The sequence below is a fragment of the Poecilia latipinna genome, unplaced genomic scaffold (genome assembly GCF_001443285.1).
Source record: "Poecilia latipinna isolate Pla-1442-1.1 unplaced genomic scaffold, P_latipinna-1.0 Scaffold26, whole genome shotgun sequence".
In the NCBI taxonomy this organism is placed as follows: Eukaryota; Metazoa; Chordata; class Actinopteri; order Cyprinodontiformes; family Poeciliidae; genus Poecilia; species Poecilia latipinna.
Window position 1 is genome coordinate 484,179 of NW_015112642.1, and position 22,486 is coordinate 506,664.

Consider the following 22,486-nt stretch of genomic DNA (forward strand, 5'->3'; position numbering starts at 1 on the left):
TTTTAATTTGAGACATAAATTCCTATTTTGGTAAAGGGTGGCTAATCTAGTTTTAGCTAAATCAAGTGTTTATGTTTTCCAAGTCCAATTCACTGACTGATGTGAAAAGTGGAGGATTCTCTTAAATTAGTCACTCAAAAATTAAAGTTGTACTTATTAAAAAAGGATGAAATTAAGTAATTTAAAGACTGGAGACCAATAAAATGCTGAGTCATACGTTGCTATAGCAACTCCCGCTTTTTCTGGGCTTCAAAGGACAAGGGCAACAAAGTTTAATAAAAATTTTCCTCAGAAAAGACAGATTAAGTCTAGTTTTAAAAGAGAAAATCTCAGATTTGTTAGAAGTAGGTTGAGTTTACACTAAAAGGTAAAACATTGGATGACAAGAGACAAAATTTTTTACTGATTTAGATAAATTACATTTAAACATGAAACAGTGAAAGTAGTTAAAATCAGAAACTATGAATAAATCAATAAGAATTCAAGATGGAGTCATTAAAATTCAAAATAAAATAAGACCTATGATCTAAGTCAAAACTCAAATAAAAGTACAATTCAACATAATTCAAACCTTTTAGGCTTTGATTTGTGTTTAAAAAGTTTAAAAGTCTTTGTGAAAAAACTAAAACAAATATAGATTTTTGTCGCCATGTTTTATGATTTTTAATATACAATTCCTGATTAATTCACGTTTTTATGAGAGATTTAAACAATGGAGGAAGGAGTAAATAAAATTTGAGTCGAAAACTGACTAATTAGAAGATTCACTGAATAGAAAATGTGAAAAAATGTCAATATTTCTCATTTCAAACAATCTGGAGTGGAGCATAAATCCATAAAGGGTTCATTTAAAGACTTGTACATCTAAAACTATTTGCACTTGTGGATCATTTACATTTTTATGAAGTTGGAAAAGAGAAGCAATGATAGTGGGGATAAATCAATGAATCTCCTGCTTTTTCTCTGTCAAATGTCAGATATGTTGGCTCAATAACCGCAGTAATGAGCGCAGCTCTTGAACTAAAATATATCCTGAGTAATGCTGGATATTTTGAACTGTTTTGTGTTTTTGAGCGGAGCTTCTCTGCTCTCCTCCCCGCCCTGCAGGTTTCTCCTCTGGAGGCGGCCAATTAGAGCAGCCGGTCGTCAAAAGAAAAAGCTCCGCAATCGCCTTGCGGATGAATTAGTTGGCATTCTGCGGCTGTGCGCAGGGTAAGTTGGGCGCTCCAGGGGGACGAAATGTTGGGGCTGGACGGAGTCACGACGCGCCACGCAACGCGGCTCGTCATGACCCTGAAGTGAATCACGCAGGGATTTCTTTGCTGACGTGAAATTTTCTGCGCGGCTGCGGGTGTTTGAGTATTTACAGACATTTGTGTTTGGTTCCCTCCACATCAACACTTGATTTTCTTCTTCTTTGTTTGAAAAGGTGCAACATTTCATTCAGAACTTCCTTTGTTTTTTGTTTTGTTTTCTATTTTAATCCCTGAGCGCACATAAGACGCGCCGCTCTGTTCTCTTTTTCTTTCTTTTGCGGATTTTTATGCGCACACGCAGCTCCATGCATCCCGCACCTGTGGACGCTCTTTGTGTTTCGTGTTTTTGACGCGCTCTCTCCCACGCCGCACGGAGCGGTGAGTCGGATGCGCGGCGGCTTTCCGGTCACATTCAGCGCCGCAGCGGCCGCGATCAGCTGCGTGTGGATGGGCTCTGCGCCTGCTCCCCGCGCCTCCCGCACCTCCTAACCACCGGCGACAAATGGCATCACACGGCTTCTGGTCCCTCGGCGGGGAAAATGCGGGGGCCAACACCGGGAGTCAAAGCCCGAGCACCCGTGAGTGGCTTCTTATTCCTCCTGGAGGATTTATTTATTTATTTATTTATTTATTTACTTATTTATTTATTTATTTATTTATTTATTTGTCTCTGGCCTTCCATTTTTTTAATCTAATCAGCATATTTATGTGTATCTTTACATAAAAGTTTAAAAAAATAATTCGAAAGGTGAATATTTTTATGTTTTCCAGCCAGGGCTTGGTGCCAAGCAGCTGCCCAGAAATTATCCGGAGGAATTGGATCAAAATTATATGGTACGTTTGCGATTCTGGTGTTAATATCTCAGTAAAATAGTGTGGGGTTTTTTGAGTCATTTTTGGGATTTATTATTCCCCCGAAGCGCTGCTAAATGTCGGAGAAGGGGAGAAACCCACCGAGCCGGCCGCCAAGCAGCCGCCGCAAACCGCTGCTGGAAGCTGCGGCTGCAACAAATCCTGCACCTGCACCAAAGGCACCGATGTGGGCTTCTCAGACCTCTACTCAACAGGTAAACAGCGCAAAAACTGCGCCAATTAATGCGGCTGCAAGTGTTTCATTTCACTATGAAAAAACTCACGTTTTTATAAGAATATTCTCAATTCTCAATCAACCAAATACTCCAAATTAAGACCTTTTATTGTGTTTTCCTTCTTTATTTTAGCAGAAAATAACTGTAGCGTTTAAAATAAACCTCCTCCGGTCTATTTATTGTAGGTAAATATTTTAGTTAAAATATAATGTTAACAAATAAATAAATGATGTGAATAGTCTGAAAAATACGTTTACTTTTTTATTTATTTATTTTTTCTCAGAGGTCACCTTCAGCTTTATCTCCTCATGAAGTCTAAAAATCTTAAGAAAACACAAATATTTGCTTCTTTTTTAAAAATGTAAGCACGCATCAAATTTTCCACAGGAATAATTTATTCTGAAATGATTAAGTTTGGATTTTTTCCTCGTTCGTCGTGTTTAGAAATCCCTCCATGTTTAGATGATTTTCTAAATGTTTTTTGGTCTCAGACCTGCTGCCTGCCATGGACGGAGACACCAAAACGATGACCTTCCTGCAGGAGGTCGTGGATATTTTAATGGCCTACATAGTCGAGTCGTTCGACCGGGAAACGAAAGTGATCGATTTTCATTATCCCAACGAGCTGCTGCAGCTCAACAACTGGGAGTTGCAGGACGAGCCGGCCACGCTGGATGACATCTTGATCAGCTGCCGCGCAACTCTCAAATACGCCATCAAAACAGGTGAGCGCTTCTACTCACCTGGATGTTTGGAGTTTATTGTTTTACGCATTAAAAATGAAATAGAAGCGCGGATGGTTCCGCTTTGTTTCATGGTTGGTTTGGATGGAGGCCTGCAGTCCGACTGAAGCATTTTAAAATGATAGTTTGAGGTAAAACGTAAACAATAGTGGAAAATGACGAAATGGAATATTTATAAAAATCGGTAGTTTTTTAAATATGTATTCGTATATTAAAGCAAAACATAAAATAAAATAAAAAATAAGTCGCAAAATGTACTGCTTTGCAATAAAATCCTAAAGCTGCTCAATTCAGCTCTCATAAAATAATAATGGAAAAAGACATAAAAGACATGAATTAGAATATATATAAAATAAATACTGATATGAAATATAAATATATATGTATGTGTACATATAAAATCAAAGAGAGAACAAAAATAGAAAAATGTATTTATAGAAGTATTTACCAAAAACTCTAGAAAATATAGAATAAATGTTCTGTCTTTTAATAATAAAAATGAGAGAGGAAGGACAGTCAACATGGAAGTTGTCCTTTCGTTTTTAATGTCCTCCTCTTCCTCCTCCTCCTCCTCTTCCTGCTGCTGCATGGCCACCAGACCGATAAATGCGGCGGCGCAGTAAATCTGGTTCAGCAGGCGGCAGATAATAGGCTAATAATCAGGCTTCATAGGCCAAGTCCATTATTCTCTGCTGAGTGACGTTTACAGGAGCAGCATCAGAAACCTTTCAGCAGCCTTAAATAAAGGATTCAGCCTGTTTTGATCACACAATAACCATTTTACTGCTTATTTTAGGAGGTCTGTTGTGGTTCTAATGCTATATGTTTCAAGTTTAAAATGAATCGATGAATAAAAAGCTTGATTATGAAGCAGTGGTGCAGATTTGGGGTGTTTACCCTTTAATAAACCCCAGCACCACCCTCTGCACCAGTGAATGTTTTCATCATTTCCGCGGATTATTCAGAAAGCCTCGCTGCATCTTCATTCCCGCTCTGTAATTAAAGCATTTCTGAAATGACAGTTCTGATGCAGTTTTCCAAACAAAAGCCTTTTAAATTGCATTCCTCCTCTTCCTCCTCTCTTTCTCTCTCTCTCTCTCTCCCTCTCTCTTCTCCTCCTCCTTTCTTTTCCAGCGCACCCCAGGTACTTCAATCAGCTCTCCACAGGATTAGACATGGTCGGGCTGGCAGCCGATTGGCTCACATCCACGGCCAACACCAACATGTGAGTATGCGGCCTGCCTCAGCGCGATTCTGAGCGCCGATAACCAAAGCGATGACAATGAATTTCCATTTCCTGCTCTGCGTCTGCAGGGGCAGATAGCAGCTTTTTATTTACCCAATCACCCTCCCAGCTCTGCCTTTTACCCCTCCCCATTCACCTCTCATCCTCTTGAGGATTCAAGGGAAGAAAATTAGCTCTAAAATTAAATTCAGAGCTAATCAGAAGCTAATTCTGGATGTGTGTTTTCAAGGTGATAAACTCTTTGGCTCTGGGAGGTGCGACGGATTGTCCCACCTATTGCTAAAAGAATAAATATTGGGTATTTATTTCAAACGCACCATTCACATTACATAATATGTCAGAGTTAGCCACAAAGGCTAGTTTTCATCTGTACAATAAATATAAATAAATACGTTTTGTTTTTGTTTTCATCCGGAAATTTTGCGCATGCGCACAATGCCAGACAGCAGCTGTAGAACAATTCCGTTAACAAAATGAAACCTGGAGTTGTATGTATTATTAATTGAGCGCAGTACGCCAAAGCAAATGAGAAATAACGCATAAAAACAGTTGAAGAATAATTCAAAACCACTGGTATTCTTCCCCCGCCTCACTCTCTGTGTCGGCTATGCTACTCACAGACTTGGCATAGCAACTAATTGACAATGCCACTAATGTAAATACGCACTCGTTTCCCACAGAAAAAATACAACATTCAGTCCGTTACAGTATTATGTTTTTAGGCTTGTTATTTATTTTGTGGTTATTAATAAATGATCGCTGTGGTAAATTAGCTATCGCCGCCATTAGCTAAGATAATATAGCTGTGGCTGATTAGCTCGATTAGCTAATTTAAACACCTTCTCTACTGATGATCTGGCAGGGAGCTGTTGTATTGGTCGCCATATTTTTTTTAAACTGAACCTAAACACCGAACTCCGCAGTACATCTACATGTTAAGGTTGTCAAAGTTAAGCTAGCATAACTGACCTACTTCTCTCTCCCGCTATTTTTCTTAATTAAAACTTTTTCCGACCTTCTTATCTGGTTGTCTTAGTGTTGACAATTAGTAGGAAAGCACTGCATCTCTTTTTATTTTATATGAGTACAATTAAGAGTTAACGAGTTATGTTGACAACTTGACAGCTTTAGCCAAATGTAGCAGGAGGAAGTTGCGTGCGTGACGTCACATTATGTCTCCTACAACAGTGCAGGACAGAAAAATTAGTTTCTTCCAAAAAGGGGAATAATAATAATGACAAACAAAACGAATTTTTTCATCTGAAAGGAAGATATAAAGTAAAAAATTTTAAAAGAATAAAAAGTCGTATGGCAAAAGTTCAAACAACACAAAGCAAAACAAAAAACAGAATAAAAATAAGAATGCCATGATTAGTGCCTGCATATTTGATTAAATAGCAGCCATACTTTTAAGTTTAAAAGGCTCACAAGTTCTTAGACTCTAGTGTTTTGTTACAGTTGTGAGAAAACATTTATTTTTTTATGTCAATGTGTTTGATTCATAAACCACCATGCATATTTGTTCTAAAAATCTAAATCTAAGAGCAAATTTTCCCCTTTTCTTAAAAATTTTCCTATAGGTTGCAAAATTCCAGCTAAAATGACAGAGAGAAATCTTTGTTATTTCTCTTGGTGATGAGTCATAATTGCACCACATTTATTTTTAACCTTGGTGACGCGTCTTGTGTAACGCAGGTTCACCTATGAGGTGGCTCCTGTGTTTGTGCTGCTGGAGTACGTCACCTTGAAGAAGATGAGGGAGATCATTGGCTGGTCGGACGGGCGAGGAGACGGCATTTTCTCACCCGGTATGCCTTTTTCTTTTTTTTTAAACGTGAAACAGACCCTGCTGTTTGTGTCGTAATGTGTCAATTTGCATTTTGATGATATAAGGGGAACCAGTTTCAAGGGCAATTAGCATGAAATCGTTTTTTATTATTTTCATCCACAACCCCCTCCTCACCCTCTCACTTCTGGTGACACATGATGAAGTTTGATGACTGTTACTGGCAGTGAGAGAGACTCATTTTGCTCAAATTGTTCTCTAAACAGGAGATTTTCCTTCTTCACTCAAAGACCAGGTGTGCATCCAGAAAGCTTTGCATAGGGGCCAGAAGGGGGCCACTGATACTCCTGGGGTGGGATTCGAAAACCTAAAAACAATTTTTAAAAAACAGCCTGATTTCTCTTAGTTTTTTTTTCAGCAACTTGAACATAATTGATACACATAACTGTCAATAAAATAAAATAAAAATCTTACTTTGATCTCAGAATTACGCCTTTTTTTCCAACTTCAACCTGTGACTTTAATCTCAGATTAATCAGATTCCATTATTAAAAAAATCTTCAACTAACTTAGAGAACAATTAATTGCTCACTAAAATATACAGACTCAACAAATTTTGCTGACAAAACAACATTCTCAGAGCAGTAACTATGCCAAAACTGTACAATATATATATTTTACATCTAAGACAAAAAAAAAACCTGGGTATACAAATACTCTTTACCAGAACTCATCAAGTGGCCTGGTTATAACTTCACTTGGTTCAAATTATGTAAAAATAAATAAGTAAAATCCCCATTAAGCACTAAGTGAATGCTTCTTACATTTCAGACAGTAAAATGTTTAATTTCTTATTTTAAACAGAAATTGAATTATTAGTATTTGCATTTTAATGCATTTCTAATTTTCTATAAAAAAGGGTTACATGACAAATGTGCAGAATGTGCCAATTTTTAATCCGATTGATTGTCAGAATAATCCATCACTAAAATAATTACATGTTGCAGCCCTAGTTCAAAACGATGTTGACAAAATTTTAGAGCACTTTTCTCACTTAATTTTTTATATTTTTTATTTTTTAGATGTGTCGCTGGTATGATTTGAACTTTAGTTTCAGCTCTTTCAGAATGCATCATTTGTTTTCATGTGACATTTTTACAAAACCAGCTACAGATCTGGAAAAAATTTAAATGATGAGTTTCTCCTATTTACTTTTTATGGGTATATGTTTGAGTAAAATTAACATTTGTATTTTATTCTACGAACTACTCACAATATGTCTCTGAAATTCCAAGCAAAAATTTAGTATTCATTTGCAGAATATGAGAAAAGGTCAAAATAATGAAAAAGATGCAGTGCTTTCAGATCTCAAATAATGCAAGAAAATCAAGTTCATATTCATTTAGAAACAACAATTCTGATGTTTTAACTCAGGAAGAGTTCAGAAATAAATGTAGTCAATATTTGGTGGAATAACCAGGAGGTTTTTTCAATGGGGTTCAGTGCAGTGGGCTCTTAATTTTTTTCCAGAGTTGTGTTTTGTTATGGTATTGTCATAAATTGAGTTAATTGGAGAGAGTTATATTTAAATATTGCTTACTTTCAAATAAACAACGAATTATTTAAGCATCCTTTAATGGGAAAAAAACCACAGAGGCATTTTCTTTGTCTCAGAGCGAATTTGCTCCATCTGTCCTCTAGGGGGTGCTATTTCCAACATGTACGCTATGCTGCTGGCTCGCTTCAAGATGTTCCCTGAAGTGAAGGAGAAAGGAATGTCGTCCGTCCCCAAACTGGTGGCCTTCACATCCGAACACGTAAGGACTCAGACGGATGCACTCTTCGTGCAGAGTTTAAACCAAATGTCAGATTTTCCAGCCCAGTTCTCATCTTCGCCGCAGCTTTCCTACAAAGCAAATGCGCAGCACTGTTACACCTCCGGCCTTAAACTAACATTATGTTTAGCAAACAGAAGGTCACAAGCTGCGGAGAGCATCTGTCACTTTATATGACACCTCCTTCATCTTTAAAGGGCGTTTTGAACGATGCTGTGAACGCAACAGCCATTAAATGACACACAAATATGTCATCACGAGTGTGTTTTCACAGATTTATTCTGCCTCCTGTGATCCGGGTGCTTCTGCTGTGTTTCTGTCATCTCACAGAGCCATTTTTCCATCAAAAAAGGAGCGGCGGCGCTTGGCATTGGGACTGAAAGCGTGATCTGCATCAAAGCAGACGAATGGTAAAATGCATTTAATCTGAACTTCCTTATCTCTATTTTCACCGGCATTTTCAAAGATTGTTTCCTAAAATATTGATTAGAGATTTAATAAACAGTTAAAATCTCAAATAACAACAAACACCACATAAACACAAATTTTATCACATATTTCTGTCTAGTTTCTAGTGTAAATATCTTGGTACACTCAAAATAAGACAAAACTACCTTGCATTTAAGCTTGTTTCAGAAAAAAATTCCTTAATACTATTGAAAACTACTAGTACCACTGGCAGATTATTTCACTTTTTTCCCAATATAAGTGAAAGAATCAGCCAGTGCAACAAGTACTTTTTAAAATCGATATGCAAGAGTTATTTATTGAAAACAGGCTTATTTGTCTTGCTGAAAAGTTACTTTTTAAATTAGCTGTTGTCTTATTTCAAGTCCACATATATATTTTCACTAGACCGTAGACAAAAATACTTGGTAAGATTTAGTATTTTTGCAGTGCAGAATGGAAATTAATGGAATCTTATTCTGTATAATATTTTACAACCTCAAACAAGTTTTTTCCATTATTTCCTTTTATTTAACTCCTTCCATCTTTCTGTCAACTCCCACTAGCTTCTCTACTCTTGTTGGAGAAAAACCTTCCCGCAGCATGCCGCTGCCTCCACCATGTCACAGTGGTGTGTTCAGAGTCATGTGTAGGTTTAGTTTTTTTGCCACATAGATTTTATCATGACAGGACAATTTAATTTTGTGTATTCTCATAGGGAACCTGCAGGACATTTCTGTCAGGCAAAGGTTTGATTCTACCTCTTCTGTAATTTGAGGCAGTTGAGGTAACTAGCTGCTAATATACCCTTGCTAACTAGCCAGCTGTTTTTTCCTGTATTATGGGTAAATGTGTTGCCAGTTGGATGGACAATGTTTGTTTTTGCTTGATTCTTTTTTGTTGCTAATTCGTACGAGGCTAGGTTAATTCTGAAAGTCCAGATTGGTGAAGTCTATTGTCTGAAACTAAATCAAACTACCAGAACCAAACAGCTGGACTGAGACTCACGTTTCTGGGAGAGTGGGCAACTACAGTCCAGATATGAGACATGCAATGGCCAACGATTGAATAAAACACTTTAATAGTACATAAATGTTGTATTTCCGTCATGATACAGGTCTCAAATTTCATTCATAATGGTCTTATAAAGGTTTTACAAAATCTTAAAGAATAAGTTTTATGTGTTTTCTAGCCACATAGTGGCCTGTATAACATAATCAAGTAACTATATTAACTTTAAAAATGCTTGATATATCAAATTTAACTTAGCAATTTAATGGCTTGAAATTGGGCCTCTGTCTCTTTAAGAAGCTCCTGCTTTTTCAGAAACTCTGCCTTCAGGAAGTCATCACAACATATGACTCCTCTATTAACCCTTTAGCAATGTTTTTACTGGGATTTTCACTGAGAAGCAGCTCCCATAATGAGCTCAGCAGTTCCACCAGGTGTTTGCTGATTGCTCCTGGCTAGTCTGAAGGAGCTGAAGGAAAAAATCCCTCATTTAAAGGGAAAGGCAATTTTATAAAACAGCCAAACATAATTTAAAGTGATTATACAAGGAACTTAAAAACAACATACAATAAGAAAAACACATCAAACAGATTAAAATTAGACAGATTAAACAGGTTAAAAATAAAGAGGATAGTTTGGACAATTAAGTGCAAAGTTTATGTTTTTGCACATGTAATCCATCTGTTTTATCCGGTTTTTAAACCCAAATGCGTTTTTCTCCTCTGCAGCGGCAAACTGATCCCTGCCGACCTGGAGAGGAGAATACTGGAGGCGAAACACAAGGTACCACATTCACAACCCTGCCATAGAAAGATGGCTCCTGCTTCATACGGCATTGGTTTTATGGGATCAGTTGCACTGAAACAGCCCTGATGATGATAATGAGAGGAATGTGGACTCGTGTTGTTACAGCGGGTAACGTTGTCTGTCCTTTCCGCCTCAGGGGTTCGTACCGTTCTTTGTGAGCGCGACAGCTGGGACAACCGTGTACGGCGCTTTTGACCCGCTCATCGCCATCTCTGACATCTGCAAAAAGTACAACGTCTGGTTCCATGTGGATGTGAGTCGAACAGACGGATTCTTAAACCGGTTCTGGTATCCAAGGCTACGGTCACAACACAGCCTGAAGTAACACAAATCTGATTTTTGTGAAATTAAGATTTTTTTTTTGGCCATTGTTGTTCACATTTCCAAATGTAAAGAGGCAGACAGAGTGCCCAAAGATTTTACTCAAGTACAAGTAGCATTACTTCAACATATTTTTTTACTTAAGTAAAATAAAATAGTAGCTGTCCAAGAAAACTAAATCAGGCAAAATATTTTTTTTTCCAAATTGTGTTCTTTCAATAAAAAACGTAGGAAACTTTAACAAAAACAGCAGGTGTGTGACTGGTGAATTTTTTTCATTCTGTGGGTAGAAAGGCCATAAATTTTGCTGATGTAAGAGTAGCAGTACTGCATAATAAAGCTACTCAAGTAAAGTACAGCTTAGTGAAAATACTCCTAAAAGTTTTTTGTTTCTTTCAAAAAACGTTACTCAAGTAAATGTAATTGAGTAAATGTAACTAGTTACTAACCAACTCTGCAAATATATGCGACTTGTACGTGATCTCAGTGTGAACCGCAAACGATCTGAAAATGTTCCGCATGCGCAGTAGACTGCGCCCTCTACTGAGCGTGCAAATCAGTAGGGGGCGCAAATTTGCCAACCGTTATAAGAAGAAGAAGAAGAAGAAAAAGAAGAAGAAGAAGAAGAAGAAGAAGCGCTCAGTGTTTGTGGAAGTAAACATAGATGCTAACAGTGGAGCGTATCTTACGATTTTAAAGTGGTTATCCAACCGGAGCCACCACATTAACAACTTAATCCTCGTTATCTTCCGCCATGGTTGTTGTTTTTCTTCCCGCGTGTGCGTATCAGGACGCACAGTAGTGACGTTTGTCGAGTATCAATGACGTTCAGGTCGGCTGAATGCGACGTAACAGTACAGTAAGGTCAGATACGTTTACGATTTATGACCACATTTCCAAGTAGCCTGGGTCACATAAACGACCTGTGGTGGTCAGGTTGTCATGAAAATAACAGATCCTGGTCGCATTAAGGCAAAACCCCGGATTTGGGTCACTTCAGGCTGCAGTGTGAAGGCAGCCATTTGTCAACTGAAAACCTTACTGTAACCCACCTGATTATTTCAGTTATAACGAAGGCAATACAGAGGATTTTTGAAGCATTTAAGAATCAGTAAAAACATATTTAAATATTTTTTTTCAGCTGTTTGCTTCTTTACATCTGTGACGCAGAGTGTGTCTCTGGAGGTGATTTTAGTAAAAGTCGGACAAATCTATTATGTCCGTCTGCTTGCGGTTGACCCAGATAGGCAGCAAGCCATTTCCTCTCTAACACTGGAGATTAGAAAAACTGGAGCAGAGGCAGTAAATCATCTCCTCCCCCTGACTTCGCCATCACTGCAAGGAACTCTATCTGTTAATGGAGGTGAAGCAGTCCTGACAGGGGACGCCTCTATTAGGAGACACAAATGACCTTGCCTATCATGTTGCGAGCAACCATAAAAAAAAAAAAAAACTTATTCTTTGGGAATCATGAAGCTGTGAATTATGGGTGTTTTAGTGTGTGCTTGTATGATGCTTATAAATCAATATTTTCCTCTAAGCAGCTTCTTGGAATGTAATTTATCTTCTAGAACGATGGGAATGTTTAGAAATAAGTCAAAGAACGATGAAAACAATCAGAGAAATTGTAAACAATCGATGCCAGTTTTACAATCTTTTAAAATGTCAAAAAATAGTATATGTATAAGATTGATTGGAAAGATGTTGTGGACACTTTGGCTTTTAATATTTGCATCTGGACTCTTCGTTTTAAAGTGATTTTGCTTCAAACAACTTGAACAATGTTTAGAAATGGGGGAAAGCTTCATTTGGTTTTATGTTTTGTTTGGATGAATGTCCCTTAACGCTCCATAGAGAAACTTCACAGTGTTTTATGTCCATATAACAAGCTTCTGGCATAATTCTGGTTGGATATTTGACCACAGCTCTTTGCAGAATTGAGGCATTTCATTTAAACTGGTGAATTTTCTGACTTAGACCTGCTGCATTTTCATGCTTCATCCATTCCAACCTTCATGTGTATTTGGACTCTTGGAACTAGAAAACACCTAATTATGTTTGAGTTTCAATTTTCTGGCTCTTTGGTGAAAGAAAATAGAAGCAACTTTGGATGCCATGAACAATCAGGGAGCTGAGAAATAAGACATCACTGTTCCAAAACATAGATAGTTTCCTAATCTTTTGGATTGAATATTTGTTTTTTGTTTTTTGTCCAGTTTGAGCAATAAGAATGGGCCTCATTTTGTCCCTAAAGTGCTTGATGTATTAGCCAATGGGGGAATTGAAGCCATATATGTTAAGTCAGAGTTCCTGAGTGTTTGTGATTCTGTTAAAGGGGACATATTATGCAAAATTCACATTTTGCACATTTTTACATTTCCATTTGGGTTTCTAAAAACAGCGCAAGTGCCTAAAAAGACACTAGCAATAAGTTAATGTTTTATGATGTCTGGAAAACACAGAAAAACATTTGGTGATTAAGTCATAATCAACGGACTCTGTGCAGTTCCCTAGCAACCCAAGTAGAGTTCCAGCACATTTGGTCAGCTGGTTTTACCGCTGTATGCGCTGTACATTGGTTGCTGGAAAAGACAATAGTTTTGTTGTTGACTTACCATCCAGAAACCCCTGGCTTCATTCTTTTTGGTTGTGCAGGGCACTCCACTTCTGCTTTTCAAAGACATTTGTTTGCAGTGGCTCCAAACAAATGTGTAATCAAGTGTAATCGTTGAGTTGGGGGGCGTGGCCAGCAGCATTTTAATTTGATTTAAAGTGACAAGATGCCCTAAAACAGCTCATTATGAAAGGAGCTCAAAGCAGACTCTCTTCTCTCTAAGAAACATAAAATGAACATGTTTTGTATCCTAAACTGTTCAAGGAAGAATAATACAGCAGCAGAAGCTCCACTGAGGTTGCTAGGTAACGGGGCTCCACTGAGGTTGCTAGGTAACAGCGCAGTGCCCGTTGAACGTGACTTAACAATCAGGGTTTTTTTGAAAAGGCTCATTTTCCAGACACCAAAAAACATTAATTTAATGCTATAAAATGACTGACTAGTTATTTTTAGAAGCAGTTGAGACACAAATCAAAGAACAAAAACAAAGCAAATGTGAATTTAACCCACAAAAAGTTTAAACTGTCGTTCCCAGTTCTTGTTTATCAACATCCGTGAGGTTGTTAATTTTAAAATTATTCCCCAAAAAACACAGATTTTTATTTATTATTGCTATTTATTTATTTTTTTGGTTGATTTTATTGCTAAATGACCGATGAGTTGGTTGGGTTGTGTTCTCGACAGGGAGCTTGGGGAGGGAGTCTGCTCATGTCCCGGAGGCACCGGTGGAAACTGGACGGCGTTGAGAGGTGACCGTCTGTCTTTCTATTTATTTTACCAACATAGTAGATCCTCGGAGAGTTTACGATGCCCAACTGCCTGTTTTACCGACCGCAGGGCCAACTCTGTGACCTGGAACCCTCACAAAATGATGTCCGTCCCCCTGCAGTGCTCCGCCCTGCTCGTCAGAGAGGAGGTCGCCCCTTCAGCCTCTCTTTCATTTCCTGTTCCTGTTTCTGGAGGTGATGCTGAGCAACCTGTTGGGTTTGACTTTGCAGGGTTTGATGCAGAGCTGCAACCAGATGCACGCCTGCTACCTCTTCCAGCAGGACAAACACTACGACCTTTCCTACGACACCGGGGACAAAGCGCTGCAGTGTGGACGCCATGTGGACATCTTTAAACTCTGGCTGATGTGGAGAGCGAAGGTCTATAAATACTGCAGCCACGGCGGATTTTACTGCAACACAGCCACTCAAAAATTACACTTTAACTGTTAATAAATAGATAAAAATAACTTTATCAGTTATTAACATTGACAGGTTTTCCACTGCAAAAATACAAAATCTTACCAAGTAATTTTGGTTTAGTTTCTAGTGCAAATATCTAATTATAGTTGAAATTAAACAAAATTAACTTAGGTCAATAATTATTTAATATTGATGAAAACAATGGAGGATTATTTTCCTTATTACAAAATATTGTTTTTCATGCTGTAAGTTAAATAATCTGTCAGTAGAGCCAGTACTTTTTCATCAATATTAAGGACTTAAAACCAGATTTTATAACATTCTGAAAAGTTACTTAAAATTAGTTTTGTCTTATTTCAACTGTACTAAGATATTTGCACTAAAAACTGGACCAAAAATACTTTGTAAGATTTTGAGTTTTTACAGTTTTTCTTTATTTTATATTGTTTAACTTACAAATAACTTTTCTTTTTTGATAAATTTACTTAATTTAGACTAAATTAAATATATTTTAATTTGAGCTAAAATGAAAATTTAATTTTAATTAACCTTAATTAAAATTATTTTAATTATTAGTTATATAATTATTAATTACTGGAACATCATTATAAAGTAGATTCAGTAACATGTATAACTTTTAAAACTTCTACAATAAAATAACTAAAAACTGCATTTTACATTTTATTTATTTATTTTACCAACATATTAGATCATCTCTAACTTTTAAAATTTTTACAATAAAATTTGTACTTTACTTTGATACCCGTTAATATATGGGTATCAAAGTAAATATATTCAGCTCTAGAAAACTTACTGATCATTTAATATGATACATTTCTCTGATATTACTGTTTATAGGTTTATGTTTGAGTAAAATTAACATTTTTCTTTTATTCTATGAAGTACTAACATGTCTCTGAAATTCCAAGCAAAAATTTAGTATTTGTTTACAGGAAATGAGAGAAAAGATGCAGAGCTTTCAGACCTCAAATAATGCAAAGAAAATAAGTTAATATTCCTTTAGAAACAACAATATTAATGTTTTCACTCAGGAAGAGTTCAGAAATCAGTATTTGGTGGAACAAACAGGAGGTTTTCAATGGGTTCAGTGCAGCGGGCTCTTAGTTTTTTACAGAGCTGCAAATATATAAACCACAACTATGATCTTCAACTGATTTTACTGCTTTTTATTCATGGGTATCAGAGTAAAGGGGGGTAAGCACAACTGCAGTAAAGCTTTACGCCACACTTTGTAGGGTTTTTTATTATAGAAATGGTGAAAATTACACATGTTGTTGATTCCACTCCTAATTATGCTCTACTTTTAGTTTTGACATAAAAATACCCCCCAAAAGTAACGTTTGAAGTTTGTTTGCTGAAAGTGTTGTGAAAAATGCTGATGCGACCAAACGTTTTGTTGAACCTCCAAATCTTCTCCCCAACAGGGAACCATCGGCTTCGAAGCCCAGATTGACAAATGCTTGGAGCTGTCGGAGTATCTGTACAACAAAATCAAAGACAGAGAAGGATACCAGATGGTGTTCGATGGGAAGGTGAGGAAAACCTCCGTCCGGCTCCATTTTACCTTTCAGTCATTACTGGTGACTTGATTGGCTCCAGCTTTGTGTTGGATGGGAGCCATTGTTACCTCTAGCCTGCGGTATAATGTGCTGCTATTATGGTTAATGGCTAGCATAAGAGCCTGTAATTGCTGATATGCATATGAATGGCCTGCTGTCTGGAAGCTAAGCCATGACACAAACATATGTGGAGATTTTAAGTTGAGGAGCGGCGTGTTGGACGCCTACAGTCGTTCATAATGGCGGCTCTGAAATGTCTAAAGGCCTTTTGTTTCCCTGCTGAGCCTGGAAAGAGACGAAGAGCATCGGAGTGTGATCCGGAAAAGCCTCGTCCTTTGGGCAATGACCCAGGTGTTGGTTTGACTCCTACCCCCCAGTGAGCCATTAGATCAATCTGAGGCTGAAAGTACAACGAACCGGACCGGCCCAGCTGTGTAAACGAGGCTGGTCTGCTTGGTTGGTTCGGCTGCCGGTAATGAATGCTTTTCCACTTGAAGGCAGTCAGCGGCCACAAAAACAGCAGTTAGGAGCTCTGAGGGAAGATCAACTAAACAAAATACTTGATTTATGCTGAAGCTGCTTTAAAAGTGACCCGTTGTGGTTCCTTGGACAGATTAGGATACATCTCTGGGTGATACAAAATATCTTTATTGAATTTTTAGCCCAAAACCATTCTTAAATAATGAGATTTAATTTTATTTGAGTTGTTTTAAGGCCTCGTGTCACTTTAGATCCAACCAAGCTGCTGCTGGCAACACCCCAATCTCAACGTTTACACTCACACGTGAAAATAGAAGCAAACAGATGTGCAATTATACAACCGTACATGTTTGAAAAGCATTAGTAGAGCCTCCTGTACACTTAACAAGAATGTAGCAAGTGTTTTCTGGATGGGAAGTCAACCACAGAACACTTGTCTTTTCCAGCAGCCATTGTACAGCTCATACAGCGGTAAAACCAGCTGACCAAATGTGCTGGAACTCTGCTTTGGTTGCTAGGTAACGGACTGCGCCTGGCTGAGATTGCTAGGTAACGACACAGAGCTTGTGCAATGTGGCTTAGCAGTCGGAAAGTTTTTGAGTCGGCTTATTTTCCAGACTTCAAAAAATCGCTAAGAAACAGCTGGGTGTTTTTTTTTAAGCATTTGATCTTAGAAGCAGTAGAAACCCAAATGGAAGTACAATGAACGAACAAATGTAAATTTTGCTCAAGTTTTTATTATACTTTATTGCTTTATGAGTGAAGATACAGTTATGAGCAAAAAGAAGAAGAATGTAATGGTAGATTTCTTTCAGTTTTTGTGACATTTATGTTGCTATATTTGATGTTTATTTTCTAAAATGCTACGCTAGTTTTATGCCAGATGTAACAAAACCTTTTCCAAAACTGTTCCACTTTTGTCTTATTGCACAAAGGGTCTTGATGAGCATCATATTTTGGAAAATCTTAGAATTGCCTTTGTGTTCTTTTTAGTTGTTGTTCTGGGTTATTTTGTGATTAAGAACAATATTAAAAAAAAATCTTGTTGATTTTGAAATCTCAGCCCTTTCTGCTTGACTTAACATTAATACAGTGTAGGGCTGTTCTGTTGATTATTTGGATTAACCAGTTAATAGTTGGACAGAAAAATTTATTTATTAGGAGACTTTTTACAGAATTTGAATCAGGTGAAGCTAAAACTGCCATTTGATGAGTTCTGGGTGAGTCGCAAGGCCCCCACACCACCAGGGGGCCCCCCAAGAGCACCAAGCGAATATCCTCTTCCTGCTGATGGTTGCTGCCGCTGATGGGGAAATATAAGATATCGAACTTATTAACTTGTTTTCTGTAAATTTAGTGTTTATCAGATGATGTTACCTTCAAATAGTTGACAATTATACTTGAATACCCAAAAATTATTACTCCTCTTTGGTTAAACTCAGTAGCCATAGCCACTGGTATGATGTAAGCTAATTATAAATGATGCTAATGATGGCAGGTATGTTACACACATAGACTAGCTCTAGAACGATAAAACATGTTGGTATGGGGGGCCCAAAAATAAAAATCTGATCTGGGCCCCAAAAAGGCTTGGGCCGGCCCTGTTAACAGACTAATCTTTTTCCATCTTAAATATAAAATATATTTCTTTTTCATACAGTTTTGGCTTTATTTGTATACTGTCAACGATTAATCGATTACTAAAGTAGTTGACGATTATTTCAATGATCAGTCATGACTAATACGATTAATCGTTTCAGCACTTTAATGTAGATATACCTGCAGGTAATTTATGTAAACGTTTTTCATTATTACTTTAAAAGATGGTCTGATAAAAGCTGATCTGGTTGGTAAAACTTGGTAATTCTGAGCCAGAGGAAGTGTTTGTATGTTTGTGTTAATTCCTGGTTGTTTCAGCCTCAGCACACCAACGTCTGCTTCTGGTACCTCCCCCCGGGGATCCGCTACATGGAGGACAAAGAGGAGAAGAAGAAGCGCCTTCACAAGGTGGGTGAGCTGAGATAAGAGGCCAGGCAGCCATATCTGCCCAGCACACCTTCCAAACCCAACAAGCCCGTCACTCACGTCCACAGACACAATCACACCACCTGATAATTAGCGACTGCTAAGACCCAACATTAGAAAACACTTTGTATGAGGAATAAACTGTGATAGCCTTTAAATGGAGGTGGTTCTGCACATGCAGGTGTTTCCTCTCCTAATGTCCCCCTGAAATCAAACCAGACGTGCGTCAGTCGCCAGCTTTGCTCTTTTCCACAGGCTTTGTGACGAGAGGGATGATGTAGCTTTAAACGATTAGGGCTGTAAGGAGAAAACCTGGACCGGAGGAGCTTTTCATCTTCGTCTTTAATGATTTATTCTGATGGGAAGAACTGGAAAATTGTCAAAAGACGTATTTTTTGAAGTAAATCACCTACAAGTTGATTATTTTACGGCTGGGCCTTAAAGTAACACCTGCAAACGATTTAACCGAGTCTAGCAAACAAAAAATTAATGATTTAAACAAACCTTTGGCTAACAGGATGTTATGTTTCTTTAAAAAGGTTAGGATTTATCTATATGACCTTCATTCTCAGACTAAAATAAGCAGGAAAAACGGACAAAACACGACACCCAAAAAGTCCAACACCGTTATCAAATGATTCTAGACACTTTCCACCAAGACGTTTTGGTGCCTTTCTATTATTTTCTTTCGTCTAAATATGTGTCACCTCTTTCTTTTGTGTTGTCTTTATGGGGATGGCTTTTATAAGCTTCAATACTCTGTAAAATGTCTGGACTGTTTCTTTAAATGTTGATGTTCTTTAATTTTTAATATTTATAAAAATTAAAGAAAGCAGATCATATCAGTGCATTATGGGAGCGACGAACAGCAGCGAAAGATGAAAATTTTCCATGAAAGTTGAACATTTTGAAACTTTTTTTGTTGCGTTGCTGTGCGTGTGACCTCGACATCTCATGAATTACGCCGTTCGCTCGGCTGGTTGAGGACAAGCGACTATCGCCTGATCGCACAGATTCCTTAGAAAATGAACGAAGAGCTTTTAAATGAATGTTTGAAACAAAATGGCTTCCTTTAAACTTTTCCTAAATATAAAAACTGAGAATCTCCAAACATGTTTGACTTGAGACAATGAAACATTTTCCTGATCATTTAAAAACCTGCATCCAGTGGCAGTTTTTGATATGGGCAGTTGGTAAAATCTTATCTGTCAGTTTTCCCCTGAATAAGTTTGCTACTACCTGTATGCATGTGTGTTTGAGTAAGTTTCCCTTAGCTGTAGCCGAGGATACATTACCAGCATTCTGTTCTATGCACCACAAATCTAGAACAAACTTCCAGAAAACTGCAAAACAGCTGAAAAACTGAGTTCCTTTAAATCTAGATTAAAACCCCACCTGTTGAGAGTTAATTTACAGCCATAATAATTTTGGTCTAGTTCATGTAAATATGTTGGTATACTTGAAATAAGACAAACTAAATTAAAATTAACTTTTTAGCAAGATGTAAAGGTTTGTTTTAAATAAATAATTCCTTGATGAACAGGTTCTTGTTCTCTTTGCAGATAAATTAACTTATAACACAGGAAAGTTAAATAATCTGCCAATGGAAATTTTACATCAATATTAAGGAATTATTTTCTGAAAACAAGCCTTTACATCTTACTCAAATTAGTTGTAAGTTACTTTTGTCTTATTTCAAGTTTACTAAGATGTTTGTACTAGAAACTAGATATAAAAAAAAATACTTGGTAAGATTTTGTGTTTTTGCAGTGAACGTTTTGTAACATTTGAAAAAATATTTTATGTTTGCCGGTTTCCTCAGTTGTTGCCTGTCTTCTATTTTTGTTCATTTTTGTGAAATTTGATTGACTGACTGATTGATTGATTGATTGATTCCTATTAGAACCACATCTGTGTGCATATTCATATTTGAAGCTTACGAAATTAGGCCTGATTAATTGATTAATCGTGATTAATTGATTAATCGTGATTAATCAGTTTGCTAGAGTGTGAATTTTTAATCGATTGACAGCTAGTTGTGACCCGAGTTCTTGTGGTGACGTAGTGTGTGTATATTTATGAAGCCTTGTGTGATTTTAGGTGGCTCCAGTCATCAAAGCCAGGATGATGGAGTACGGCACCACCATGGTCAGCTACCAGCCGCAGGGCGACAAGGTGAACTTCTTCCGCATGGTGATCTCCAACCCTGCTGCTACCTTCGAGGACATCGACTTCCTCATCGAGGAGATCGAGCGACTCGGCCACGATCTATAAGACTCGTCTCGCCAAATCCTCCTGTACTTTCCCCCGTTGATGGATGAAATGTTTGTCATGAATGTACCGGTAACCATTTTCATTTCTCTTTTTTCCTGTAAAGTCTAATATTTAAGAGTATATTTAAGAAGAAGGAAAAAAAAGATGTATTAATATATTATGTACTGCAGCTTTTTCTGTGGACTGACTTGGTCCAGCGCTGTGTAAAAGTGCTTCTGTCCGCCTTTCTTATGGTGTAGTCGCCGCAAGATTAGTGTAATCAATGTGACTTTATATGTACTTTTTGTGCTATGAAATGCTTGTGCAATAAGTCGGTGAGGGAGATCTGAGATTTTTGGATCACTTCTCATTCGCAGAGTTTGTTGTTAAGTGCCAAATGTTGTTGTGTTCTATCGTAACATTTTAAATTTTAAACAAAGAAAGCACTAATCTTTACCTCAGCTTAATTAACTGCCTGTACAGCAGGGGGTGGAGTCCAGTCCAGGAAGCTGTTTCAACTAAAATGTAACATTTAAATTGTACACTGTTCTGGGTATCACTTTGTTTTCCTCTGGGGAAAAAAACAGACAAGATGAAAACACCAAACTGCCAAACGAGGCCAGCAGGTGACGCTAATGTCACCATGAATTACCTTTAATGTTTTGGGTGATATTCTGAACAAATTCCACTAAAATTGGAACCATTTCTTTTTTATTTGTTCCTCAATGGAGCCAAAAGGACAAAGTTTGTTTTTCCCCTTCGTAATTTAGTAGTTTTGCTTAGTCAAGAGTCATCTGCCGTAAGGTGTTTTATACCGACTATAAACCTATCAATTCCTTTTGTTTTGGTGACTAATGCAAATTTATACAAACCACAAAATACGGCTGCAATAATTAATATCTACCAGCAGGAGGCCACTTATAGTTACAGGTTTTGAAAATGGTTGTAATCACTAATATTCCAAAAAGAGTCGGCTGGCATTAATGTTAATCAGAGCAACAGTCAACAGAAATGGAGTCCAAAACATAATACACAGAAAATGGTGCACAACAAAAGTGATCAATGAGATTTTAATGTATTTATGATTGCTTGCACCCATAATAGACCAGTAAAAGTAAAAGCACTGATTAAATACACGTGAGCAAATGGTTTTTATGGGTATAAAATGGCAACAGATATGGTCAAAACAAGGTAAAAAAAAAAAAAAAAATTAGAGGAAAATGTCCCCATATCCCCAGCTCATTTATTGGACCGTAACTAAAATGGCTACAGCAAGAGCATTTTGATGTTTAGCACATTGTTAATGCTTAGAGTTCTGTTTACTCTATGTACAGTAGACCGTTTTATTATTTTCCAAAATCCTACTCTAGGATTCACCAAAAATAGTTTCTTTAAACCAAAAACGGTGTTTCATGAATGAGGTGCATCATAAAATCTCTGTTTCAGTACAAGCAAGGTAACAATAAAGATACCGCCCCTAATTAGGAACGCTGGCCTAAAAAAAAACTAAATGTCGTTGAATCTCAGTGATCCTGATGTTGGGCTTAAAACTACAAGTTAAAGGCCAAGGCACTGAAATGGTGACCAATACTGGCAGCTTCTTGGTACTTTTTAAACTGGGACTATTGGTAATGGTGGGACCATCCAACCAACGATCCAACCAATCAACAAACTAACCAACCAATAAACCAATTAACCAATAAACTAACCAATCAACAAACAAACAAACAAACCAATCAACCAATAAACTAACCAACCAATAAACTAATCAACCGACCAATAAACTAACCAACCAATAAACTAA

The 22,486-nt window shown here is 37.4% G+C and overlaps 1 protein-coding gene across 1 annotated transcript; it reads left to right on the forward strand.

Moving 5' to 3' along the window:
- The first annotated feature begins 1,172 nt into the window (after positions 1-1,172).
- Positions 1,173-22,177, forward strand: gad2 (glutamate decarboxylase 2). Its single transcript, XM_015038448.1, has 16 exons — positions 1,173-1,834; positions 2,028-2,090; positions 2,177-2,323; positions 2,836-3,069; positions 4,222-4,312; positions 6,029-6,141; positions 7,821-7,936; positions 8,285-8,364; positions 10,141-10,195; positions 10,356-10,472; positions 13,839-13,903; positions 13,992-14,070; positions 14,153-14,302; positions 15,790-15,897; positions 18,322-18,411; positions 20,530-22,177. The coding sequence occupies exons 1-16, from the start codon at positions 1,759-1,761 to the stop codon at positions 20,701-20,703; spliced, it is 1,758 nt and encodes a 585-aa protein (XP_014893934.1). The 5' UTR covers positions 1,173-1,758; the 3' UTR covers positions 20,704-22,177.
- Positions 22,178-22,486: the final 309 nt, after the last annotated feature.

Bases quoted from the DNA above. Each gene is read 5' to 3' on its own strand.
- gad2 (XM_015038448.1), top strand. From the start codon at position 1,759: ATGGCATCACACGGCTTCTGGTCCCTCGGCGGGGAAAATGCGGGGGCC. The intron at 2,324-2,835 runs GTAAACAGCGCA...TTTTGGTCTCAG, and splicing joins CTCAGACCTCTACTCAACAG to ACCTGCTGCCTGCCATGGAC. The intron at 8,365-10,140 runs GTAAAATGCATT...TCTCCTCTGCAG, and splicing joins TGCATCAAAGCAGACGAATG to CGGCAAACTGATCCCTGCCG.